This window comes from Micromys minutus (genome assembly GCF_963924665.1).
Source record: "Micromys minutus genome assembly, chromosome: 29".
Taxonomy (NCBI): Eukaryota; Metazoa; Chordata; class Mammalia; order Rodentia; family Muridae; genus Micromys; species Micromys minutus.
In genome coordinates this window covers 14,085,449-14,097,894 of record NC_137964.1, presented here as the reverse complement: position 1 = coordinate 14,097,894, position 12,446 = coordinate 14,085,449, and the positions used below count along the sequence as shown (strand labels likewise).

General features: G+C 49.5%; 1 protein-coding gene across 3 annotated transcripts in view; it reads right to left on the bottom strand.

The window, feature by feature from the left end:
• The window catches only part of HIP1 (huntingtin interacting protein 1), a 126,761-nt gene that overhangs the window by 48,277 nt on the left and 66,038 nt on the right, over positions 1-12,446 (bottom strand). For 2 of the 3 annotated variants that reach the window (XM_080940442.1, XM_080940444.1), the window contains exon 2: positions 2,039-2,102. In XM_080940442.1, coding sequence (XP_080796568.1) covers positions 2,039-2,102 — 64 coding nt within the window. Of the gene's footprint in view, positions 1-2,038; positions 2,103-7,328; positions 7,420-12,446 lie in introns of those variants that run through there. The other variant, XM_080940443.1, reaches the window with a different exon arrangement.

Genomic DNA, 12,446 nt, shown 5'->3' with positions numbered 1-12,446 from the left:
TTTTAATTTTATGTATGTATGTATCATTATTATACGTGTGTGTGTGTGTGTGTGTGTGTGTGTGTGTGCATGTATACGTGTGGGCACTCATATGCTCAGGTACACGTGGGAAAGACGGAGGGCAATTTGTTGGCGGTCAGTTCCACGTGGGGTCGCCAGGATTGAATCTAGGTCGTGAGGCTTGAAGGCAAACGTGCTGAGGTATCTTACTGGCCCCCATCACCCGTCTTTCTGAGGCAGGGTCAACATTAAGTAGCCCAGGTTATCCTAGAACTTAGTATGTAACTCGTGATCCTTTTATCTCTACCTCCAGACTTCTGGGATCACAGGTATGCAGGCCCGCGCCTTGTTTATATGATGCCTGGGCTGGGCCAGAGCACTCTGTTAGGCAATTGCTCTATCCTCTGGGCCACACCCCCAGACCCTTGCCCGTATTTTGATATTAATGAAATAGTCTCACTCTGTAGCCCAGGCTGGCCTCCAACTCATGGGGCTCACCCTGCTTCCTCCCAGTGGCTAAGATTAAAGGCATATGTCACCTGCAATCTAAACATGTGGCCCTGGACGAGATGGAGGGTGGGACTCACTCTTGGGACCATTGGGACTAATGCCAACATTTTAAAATGTTTCCTCTATCACTTTTTTTTTTTTTTTTTTGGAGACAGGGTTTCTCTGTGTAGCCCTGGCTGTCCTGGAACTCCCTCTATAGACCACACTGACCTTGAACTCACAGAGATCCTCCTGCTTCTGCCTCCCGAGTGCTGGGATTAAAGCTGTACACCACCAAACCTGGACCCTCTTTGACTTTTGTCTTGCTTATGATCACTGTTCACAAGTGGGCTGTGCCTGTGTGAGTGTCAGCAAACCGAGGCACATGTGTGGATGTTGAAGAACAACCTTGAGGATTTCATTCGCACTGGATTCTGCCAGCCAGACTTGGGATCGCAGGCTTGCCTAGCGAGACTCGAGCCTCTGCCTGCTGAGCCAGCGCAGGAGGCATTCTTATACTTGATTAAAGTGAGGGTGGAAGCTGGGCATGGTGACACACACCTATAATCCCGGTGAAATCTTGAGGCAGGAGAATCCCAATTTTGGGGCCAACCTGGCAGACTCAATGAAGCCCTGTCTCAGACCCACCATCAAAACCCATTAATAGAGAAGTGGAGGTTGTAGAGATGGCTCAGTGGTTAAGAGCACCAGCTTCTCTTCATGGCCTCTGCTTCAGTTTCCAGCACCCACAGAACAGCTCACCACTGTCTGAAACTACAGTTCCAGAGGATCTGATGCCCTCTTCTGGCCACCTTGTGCACTGCAAGCACATATAGACACGCGTGTGGGCAAAACACCCATACACACAATAAATAAGATAAAGTAAACAAGCAAAGAAAAATCCAAATGTAGCTTAGTTGGTGAAAGACTTGTCTCATTCGCATGAAGTCCTGGGTTTCATCCCAACACTGAATAAAAACTGAGCGCTGTGGTACCCGCCTGTAATCCCAGCATTCCAGAAGTCAGGAGTTCAAGGTTACCCTCAGCAACAGTGAATTCGAGGCCAGTCTGGGCTATGTGAGATTGTGTCTCAAAACAAATTTAACTAACTAAATAAATAGAAAAGGCTTGAACTGGGGGGCTGGAGAGATGGCTCAGTGGTTAAGAGCAGTATCTGATCTTCCAGAGGTCCTGAATTCCCAGCAACCACATGGTGCTCACAACCATCTGTAATGGGATCTGATGCCCTCTTCTGGCATATAGATATACATGCAGATAGAATACTTATATACATTAAATAAATATATAAATCTATATAAGAAAAGCCATGGCTTGCTGGTCTTCCAGGACCCTTGGACACTGCCGGGCTGGGGTGTCTGAGAATAGTGTTCTCCAAGCCTATGGTTTCCATCCTTCCATCCACAGGCTCCTGTCCCTGGCAAGGGCTACTCTTCCTGCTGCCAAGCAAGAAGCCTCCTCCTGACCTCAGTTCCCACCATTTGACCCCCTTCCAGGGTCGGCCTCCTGAGGATCCAGGCCAAAAGGATATTCCTGGCATGTTTTTCCTTCACGGCCACTTCCTGCGTATTAATGGCCTTATTGACGCTGACCGTCTGCAAAAACAAGAGGGGGGAGGGGAAGAGGATGAAATAAATAACCCTCTGAGAGTAACTGAGACCCTCCCAACATCCCTCCTCCCCTTCCCCCTCTCAACATCCCTCCCCCTCCCTCCTCTCCAACATCCCACTTCTCCAAAGACCCTTGGTAGTGCTGAGGGCCAAGAGACCATCCAGGGTCCTCTAGATCCAGCTTGGGGGAGGGGGGTGCAGAGGTGGGCAGCACTCCCAGACCAGCTGTCCCAAGCTGTCCCAAGGGAGCAGGCCTTGCTGCCTGGCATTGGCTGTGCCCAGCTGCTGTACCCGCCTGCTACTTGCTGGCCTGGTACAACAGCGTGGTAATTAAGGGGCCACACAAAGGAAAGGCTTCTTCACCCCGGGGAAACATTATTCCTCAGAATACATGAGGAAGAAATGCTGATTTCAGGGAGCCACTGTGGCCTGAGGCCAGCAGCTGCCCCTCTGTCACTTCTAAACCCTTCTCACCCGGGGCTGGTGAGGTGAATTGGCTAGTAAAGGTGCTGGCCCAGCAAACCTGACAACTGGAGTGTCCTTCCCAGGACCCCCATGAAGATAGAATGGAACAGCCCAATCCACAAAGATGTCCCCTGATTTTCACACAAGAGCGATGGCAAATACTTTCCCCCAAATAATAAACAAAACCGAACTTCCACAAGCTTTCTCTGACTCGCCATCCACTCTTGGCCAACTTCCAACTTGAGGGCAAATCCCTTTCCCTTCCCTAATTACACAGGGAAAATATGAAGCCATTTCTTTCCTGTTGTTTTCAAAAGTCACGACTCTCCTGTTCATTTTAATATAGACACGTGAATAATTTGCATACATGCTAATCATATCATCTGGGCTGTTTTGTTGTTGTAGGAAAATTTTAAGAGACTTATTATCTTTTTAAGCTTTTAAGAACGCATGGGTGATTGTGGGTATATGCACTTGAGTGTGGGGGATTAGGGGAGCCAGGGGCTTTGGAGCTACAGTTGTGAGCCGCCTGATGTGGGCACTGGAAACTGAACTCAGGTTCTCTACAAGAACACTGTGCTCTTAACTGCTGAGCCACCTCTCAAGACTCTGTTGTATACTTTTTCTAAAAAGTTGTTGTTATTATTATTATTATTATTATTATTATTATTATATGTACTTATTTTGTGCATTGTGGAAGTGCAATGTATCCTCTTGTTCTACTTTTAATTGATCTGCCTCTGCCTTCTGAGTGCAGGGATTAAAGGTGTTCACCACCACCACCAAGTGCTTGCTGTTAGATTTTTGAGACAAAGTCTCACTAATGAACTCTCTACCCCAGGCAGATTGATGTAAGACCCCCTCCTCCCTAGAGCAGATGGGATGACAGGTATGTACCACCAGGGCCAGCTCCACATATTTGTAGTAACTCTTGTTTTTATTTCTAAGGGGTAGGTTTCCAGGAGTACGCAGATGAAATGTTTTGTTTGGAGCAGGAAAGATGGTTCAGTGGTTAACGGCTGTTCTTACAGTGGACCCAGGTTCAATTTCTAGCACCCACATAGTATCTTACAACCATCTGTAACTCTAGTTCCACAGGATCTGATGGCCTTTGCTGTCTCTGTAGGTACCAAGCATATACGCAATGCACAGACATACACATAGACAAAACATACATAAATTTTTTTCCCTAATTTTTTTTTTAAACCTTTCATTATGGAAGCATGCAAACATATAAAAATTCACCCTGGACTGGCCTGCTTTAAATGTGGTATCTTGCCAGGATCGGTCCTGAGCTTCTAATCCTCCTGCCTCCACCTCCTAAGTATCCCCTATTACTGATTTATAATGATGCTGGGACCCCGGTCTTTATATCTACTAGGCAAGTGCTCTACTAACTGAGCTACATCCAAGCACCCTGAAACTTCCCTTTCAAAAGTGGGTGACACAGTAGCATGTGGTACCTTATCTGTCATAGTAATCATTTGAAAGTAGAGGCAGGAGGATCCCTCGATCTTCTTCAGAGCCATCCTCAGCTCCCAAGGGCGCTCAAGGCTAGCCTAGGCTACATGGGACCTTGCTGCCAAAGGAATAAACTAAAATACCCGTGACAGGTGGGCTTTTCTTCCTGCAGTTGCAGCCTGTAGATCTTGTACCTGGTCACCACTTACCCCCCCATTCCCCAAAGCAAACCAGTGCTGGACTCTAGGTCACTTTACCTGTCCACCACTTCTCTGACTGTGAGAAAAACTGACCAGTTAAAGCTAGATGAGGCCCCCACTATGTGAAAGAGGATCACAGAAATTGGGACAGGGTGACTGGTGCTGGGGACCCAAGAAGACTCTTGAGCAAGGCAGGGGCTTGCGGCCAGTGAGGTGTTTTTCTTTAGTGTTGTATTTAAGGGCTCACGGCCTCCAGGCCTGGGACCAGCACAGCTGAGAAGGAACTGGTCTAGCCTGGGGTTTGGGGAGGAAGCCATGTTTTAGTGGCATCTCTGAGTCCTGAGACAAAGGGTGGATAATAGCTAGCTCATGGTCTGAGGGCACTGTCCATCATGGTGGGGGAAGGGAGGGGAGCAGAAGCCTGAGGCGGCTGGTCACATTACGTGCAGTCAGGAAGCAGAGAGAGGTGAATGAATGCGGCCCACATTCAGAGTGGGTTCTCCCATCTACTTCAGCTCAGCCCAGAAACTCCCTCATACACAGATGCAAGGGCTTGTCTAGGGTGATTCTCAGCCCTGCCACATGGACGACAAACATTAACTTCTGGGTTGGCAAGATGGCTCAGTGGTTGCCACAAATCCCCTAGAACCTGCATGGTAGGAGGGAACTGACTCCGAAAAACGTATCTCTGACCTTCACGTGTACCCTGGTGCTTCACTCCCGGCACCCACCCACCCACACACATACACACACACACACACACACACACACACACACACACACAGAGTAAATAAATGTAAGATGAAAATACTAACAGTCATTAGTCACTGGAAGGACATGTAGCTCCCCCGACCTCGCTGTTACCCCATATTCTCTCCTACAGCTGGGAGCTTGTGTATGCGCAGGGGTTGGGGCAGGTATATGCTTGCAAAAGCTCACTCAGCATTGCCAGTGTACCTGATTCCGTGCCAGCAATAGTCCCCCGTGTGGCAGTGCCTATGAATCAGAGCCCTGGCCATGGTTCTTGGCTACAAATCTGCTTTTATAACCAACATGGTCTCTAAGGCCTCTGAGGCACAAGGCAGGTCTGAGCTTCGACATTCAACATTTTAGGTCTTGCTGAGACAGTCTCATTTTACCACAGGATGGCCTTAAAAATCACTATGTAGCAGAAGATGACCGTGAACTTCTGATCTTTCGGCCTCTATCTTCTGAGGGTTTGGGATTACAGTGTGAACCACGCTATGCGGTGTTAGGGATGGAACCCACCGCCCTCACACATACTAGGCAAGTGGTCCACCAGCTGAGCTGTATGCCTAGGCCCCCTCCCTGCCAATTTTGAGACGGGGTGGCCTGGAACTCACAATCCTGCAGCTCTAGGCTTGACAGGTATGTGCCACCATGCCTGCCTCATACAGGGCTTTTAAAAACAAGCAGTGATGTGACCAGGCTTGGAGGTGCTGGCCTTTAATCCCAGCTCCTGAAGGAAGCAGGAGGCCCAACTGGGCTAGAGTGAGTTCAAGGTCATATTAGGCACTGCTAACACCTTGTCTCAAAAGAAGGGGGCCGGGGACAGATGCTCTACTGAGACCTCAGTCCCAACCTACATCCTCACCTCCCATCCTACATCACACACACTCCTCTATTCGTCCATAATGCAAGCACTACATTCTGCGGGAAGAGGTGCCGGGCAACCTGGGTCCAATCCCCAGAACCCACACAGTAGGACCTTCATATGTGGTCCTCTGAATTCCACATGCACATGGGCATGTCCATGCTCCACCTCTGCATAAGTAAATAAATGTCACTTTAAAAGGCCTAGAGACGGGGATGGCTCAGTGGTTAAGAACACTGACTGCTCTTCCAGAGGTTCTGAGTTCAAATCCCAGCAACCACATGGTGGCTTACAACTATCTGTAATGAGATCTGATGCCCTCTTCTGGTGTGATATACAGTGTTCTTATATATAATAAATAAATAAATCTTTAAAAAAAAAAAAAAGGCCTAGAGACGACACTTTACCATTTTTGTATAATACTTCTTCCCTTCTGGTTTAGAAACAGGTCTTACGTAGCCCAGGCTGTGCTAGGATGCTAGGATATACTATGCCGTCCAGGCTAGCCTCCTACATCAGCCTCCCAGGGCTAGGGGTGGAAATGTACGCCGCACTCAGGCAACACAGCTGTATATGCTCAGCAATTGCCTTTCTCCCATAAAGACTAAAATCCAAGCCAGGTGGCAGTGGCGCATGACTTTAGTCCCAGCATGTAGGAGGCAGAGGCAAGTAGATGGATCTGTGAGTTCAAGGCCAGCCTGGTCTACAGAGCAAGTTCCAGGACAGCCAGGGCTACACAGAGAAACCCTGTTTCAGAAAACTGAAGAAGAAAAAGACTAAACAGCGAAGGGCTGAAAAAGACACCTCACTCAGTAAAGTTCCGGCCATATATGCATGAACCCCAAGTTCAACCCATTGCACCCACATAAAATCCAGGTGTGGTGCACATCTTATAACTGTGTGAGTCCATCTGGGGAGCACAACAGAGAGGCAGAGACAGGCAGATCCCTAGGGCTCAGGGACAGACCCTGTCTGGAAGAGAGCAAGCTGAAGAACAAGCAAGGAAGTAACCTGTAGTTGACGACTGGCTTCCGCATGCGCGCACACACACACACACACACACACACACACACACACTGACACAAACACACCTATACATCACACACATGCACACATATACACAAACACAGACACGCCTGTACATCACACACACACATCTAAACATTACACCCACACCCACAGAAACACATCTATACATCACACACACACATACACGTAACAACATGAACATGTGACAGACATCTAGATTTTAATAAACTCTGGCTTGTCCTTCCATATGGTCCTACACCCTGTAAAGCAGGACAGGACAGAGTCCCCAGGCCTCCATGCTGCCTGCTCCCGCACACGGGACTCGGGGGGAAATCATTGGGTCTGGACAGATCCAGTTCTCTTGCAGGCGGGTGCAAGTGCGAGCAGAGGGTGGGGGGGACTCCCAGGGCAGAGGGTGGAATTGGGGGCTCTGTGTCTCACCTCTCGAGGGGGGTCTAGGTTCGAGAACATCCTTTGAGAACACTCTGTTCTCTTTACTCCGCTGGAGTCACACGGGACCTACGGCCAGCAGTAGCTCTCCTGAAAGAACAGCATTGTACGGCGCTTCCTGGCCCAGCTGGCCCCTGTGTCCCCAGCTGGTCCCTGAGAGCCAATTATCAGCAGGCACTGAAGGAAGGGAGGCTTTCTCTCGCCTTCTCTTCCTCCCCCTTAGTCCTCTCTATTTACAGACTCCCTCCAGGCAGATCAGCCTGGATGTCACCAATGAGAAGATTTTGGGCATTGCTACTGGACAGAGCAGGTAGTGGAGCCTGGGCTGGCTTGTGGAGCAACTGGGCATTGTCAAGTCACGCACACAGCTCTAGGCTGCAGCCCAGACTTTGGGCTACCAAGGCAAGGCTAGTTTGTAAAGGTCCCATAGCAGGAGTCGGCAGAGAGGCTTGGGATGTAGCCCTGAGGCAAGGGGCCAACGGAAGACCAACTGCTGAGGCCAGAAAGAACACCCAAGAAACAGGGAAGAAGGGGGACAGGAAACAAACTAGAAGACATACAAACAGGAGCTGGCACTGTAGCTCAGTGGTAGAGCACTTACACAGAATCCCCCACTGAGGGGCTGGGGGTGTGGCTCAGTAGTAGAGCCCCTGCCTAGAATCCCCCAGTGAGGGGCTGGGGGCGTGGCTCAGTGGTAGAGCCCCTGCCTAGAATTCCCCAGTGAGGGGCTGGGGGCGTGGCTCAGCGGTAGAGCCCCTGCCTAGAATTCCCCAGTGAGGGGCTGGGGGCATGGCTCAGTGGTAGAGCCCCTGCCTAGAATCCCCCAGTGAGGGGCTGGGGGTGTGGCTCAGTGGTAGAGCCCCTGCCTAGAATCCCCCAGTGAGGGGCTCCGGGTGTGGCTCAGTGGATAAAGAGCCTGGTTGCTCTTTCCACAGCATCTATATACATGGAGGCTCAAGATTGTCTAAAACACCAGTTCCAGGGGACCTGATGCCCTCTTCTGGCCTCTGTGGGCATCAAGCACACGCAAGGTACACAGACATGTGCACAGGCAAAACACCATACACATAAAAAGAAACTATCTGTGCTCCTTTTCCTCTCCCCTTTTCTTCTCTCATTTCCCATGCTTGTTTCTTTATAACAGGAAATACTCAGTAGCTCCACAGCAAAGCAAAACAGGTTTTCTAGCTAGAGATGAACAGAAAGTGAGTGTGAACTAGTGGTGGAGGAATGTAAGCAGGACGCTTCTGAATAATCCTGCAGGACGGTACCATGTATATTTGGAGCAGGTCTTTTAAGCCCCACTGCAATTAATCTAATCTAGACACCCCAGGACTCACAGACAGGCCGGGAAGGAAGCTCGCCTTCTGTGTGATTATAGATCCTCTTGGCAGCATTTAGTCAGCACACCATTTGTCTGGAACAGATACTCCAATCTCTTCACCATTACCCTCACTACTTCCCAGAAACCCTTCTGCTGGCAGGCCTATCACTGTCTGCTGTGTTATGAAAAATGTCCCCCTAAGGGCATATGTGTGAAAGCACTCGCCCCCAGCTGGTGGCACTGTTTGAGAAGGTTGTGGGACCCTGGGGAGGTGGAGTCTCTCTGGAGAAAGAGGGCCAGTGCGGGCAGGACTTGAGCCTTTCTAGCTCAGCTCCGTTTGCTTTCTGATTGTGAATACAAGGTGCACAGCAGGGCTTCTGGTTCCATTAAGCCTTCCAGGCCTCCTGGCCTGGCTTTTCCACCATGATGAAATGTGTTAGAATAAACCCGTTCTCCTTTAAGTTGCTTTTGTTAGTTTCTTTTCCTTCCTTTCTTTCTTCCTTCCTTCCTTCCTTCCTTTTCTTCCTTTCTTTATTTTTAAACAGCAACAGAAAAAGGAACCAGTGGAGATGCAAACCATTCTCCTTCTGGAAGCTGTCTGAATGCAGAAGGACAATGGACCCAAACCTTGAGGTGACAGCCTGGCTCTGCTTTCGATCTGACCTCTCTGCTTCCTGGTCCACAGAGAAAGGGAGTCTTGATCACAAGCCTCTGCCATTGTGAACTCGGTTACACCTTCCCATCAAGGTTAGACTAACTTCTCAAAATGTGAGCTAAAGTAAACCATTCCACCTTTAAGTTACATGTCCGGGGTTTGGTGAAAGTGGCAGACAGGTAAGGCACAGCCTGAGATAAGGTTTTCCACACTGCGGGCTGTACCCATTGCCAGGGCTTCTGCTGGGAATGTCCAGTGGCAGGGCGGGGCCGAGTCTGCCCTCAAACCACCATGTTGCCCAACTGCTCTATACCCTCTTCATGTCCTCTGCCCCCCCCCCTCTCCTCCAGTAAGGACCCGCAGCAGCATCACACCAATGATCTCACAAAACAACGTAGGTAGGAGGTTGAGCTGGGCAGTATCGGGATCCCCACATCTGGCACGGAACTGACTCATTAGTGACCCGTCTGTCCCATGACTGAGGCAGGAAGTAATTGCTGCAAGCCCAACAATGCTAAGGCTCACCACTTCTCCCTCCCAAACACCCTCTGCCTTCCTAACTCGTGTTCTAATCCCACAACAGACACTCTTACCTCACACCCATATTCCCATAGAACCTGAACTCTACCTCTGCCCACAGTCAGCTCTTAATAAAACAGCAAGAGTAAATAAAGTTTATAAGGCTGGGGAACATAGCTCTGTTAGAGAGCATGTACCCAGACTCCCCCAGTGAGGAGCTGGGGGTGTGGCTCAGTGGTAGAGCCCCTGCCTAGAATCCCCCAGTGAGGGGCTGGGGGCGTGGCTCAGTGGTAGAGCCCCTGCCTAGAATCCCCCAGTGAGGGCCTGGGGGCGTGGCTCAGTGGTAGAGTCCCTGCCTAGAATCCCCCAGTGAGGGGCTGGGGGCGTGGCTCAGTGGTAGAGCCCCTGCCTAGAATCCCCCAGTGAGGGGCTGGGGGCGTGGCTCAGCAGTAGAGCATTTGCTTGGTACCTGCCAGACCCAGGGTTCCACCCTCAGCACCACATAAAAAGTAAAATCTAACTTTTCCTACCAGCAGATGTCTAACCAATTTTGACCTAGTATGAGCCAAAAAGACAAAGTATGTCAGAGAACCAAGAACGAGAACCCAGTGAGGACACTGTAAACCTGAAGAGCTTCCAAACAACTTGACCTACGGTCTTCAAGGAAACACAGTCTACTGGTTGCTCACGCAGCATCTGCCACTAGGTTTTATTGCTGAGCATGCCCAGTAAGAACATGCCCTCACACACACAGACCTACCTGAGTGTGGTGCAAACAGAGGTTGCATTCACTGCAGGCAGCTACTGTTTAGGAACAAAATGGAGCCAGGTTACCTGGCTCCTTTTTAAGGTATTAGCAGGACAGGTGACATGCAGGGAGAGGACATTCCAGAACCCTAATCCACATCAGGTAGTCTTGTCCAATGCTACTTGAGTCACATTCTACAAAGCACTCTCTCCTAAGGTCTCCTTGGTGTTGAAAATACAAAAATGTGTGTTATGATTTAAATCTAAAATGTCCCCCAATGGCTCCGGATTTGAAAGTCCTCACTCCCACCCCCTGCGGAGGATGTTAGAGTATTTTGAGGTCTAGCTGAGGGAAGCAGCATTTAAGGGCAAACCTTTGGGGTCGTAGCCCCCCCATACCTCCCCCACCCCAGCCTGTCTGCTTCCTGGTCAGCCAGGATATGAATAGCCGCACTGACCTGAGCTCCGACACAATGGACTGAAACTCTTTTAAACTATGACTCAAAACATAACCTCCCTCCCTCCCTCCCCCCCCCCCCCTCTCTCTCTCTCTCTCTCTCTCATAAGTAGTTTCTGTGTTATATTTTGATCACAGTGAGGCCAAGCTAACACAGTAGGTCATGTGTGCAAATAGCACATAATTGTCACCTAGGTCCCTAGTCCTGAACCAGGCTACACTGGATCTTCCCTGCAACTTAACTCTGCTCCCCTCCTTCCCGCAAAACTCATCTGGGTTGAGAAGGAGACACCGCATAGGTCACACCGTGGCCCTGACCTTGCTATGCAGTCCAGCCTACCCTACCTGGTATCTGTTATGCCAAGAACAACCTGAACTCTTGAGCCTCCAAATAGTTCTACCTCCCCAGGACCTGGAATTATTAGCATGGGCCACCATGTTTGGCTTAAAGCAGTACTTCCGACCAAACCCAGAGCTACACAGGCCAGACAAGCGCTCTACCACCTGACCCAAACTGCCTATACTCGGGAGGCAGAGGCAGGCGAATCTCTGAGTTCCAGCCCAGCCAGGGCTACACAGAGAAACCCTACCTCGGGGCGGGTGGGGAAGGAGGAGAGTGAAAATAAATACAAAAGGTAAGGGGGAGATAGACAGGAGTGATGCAATGGCCAATGGGTGTACCTTCATGTTTTTTAAAGATGTATTTATTTTATGCATGTAAGCACACTGTCGCTGTCCTCAGACACGCCAGAAGAGGGCATCAGATCTCATTACAGGTGGTTGTGAGTCACCATGTGGTTGCTGGGAATTGAACTCAGGACCTCTGGAAGAGCAGTCAGGGCTCTTAACCACTGAGCCATCTCTCCTGCCCTTTCTTTCTTTCTTTTTTTCTTTCTTTGTTTTTTCTTTCTCTCTTTCAAGTAAATGTAACTTTTCATCCTGGAGAACAGGAATTTGGATGGAGCACAAATGACGAGATTATTTATTCACTTTGCAAACGAGTCTGGCATCAGGGCCTTTAAATAGCAATTTCCGTTAGTGTGTTTAAAACTGGGTGGTGTTTACAGAAGTGTGATTGACACAAAACCACATGTGTTACATAATGCTCAGAAAGGGCTTCCTTCCCACAGAGCCTCTAACTACAAAGCCAGCCCAGCTTGGGCGGCCACCTGCCTTCCAGAAAGTACGAGACATAACTCTCACCCCAATCTTAGTAAGTCTTTAGGAGCTACCCCCAAGTCTCTGGTCTCCTTTAAACTTGGAGAAACAGTTCCAAATTCTTTCTGCATTCAACACACATCTCTTTAACATGTGCAATGTTTATGTAAGCTTCATTGAGATACGGTCATGAAACACAGATCACTCTGACTTGTACTATGTAGCCCAGGCTGGCCCATCCCTCTTGCT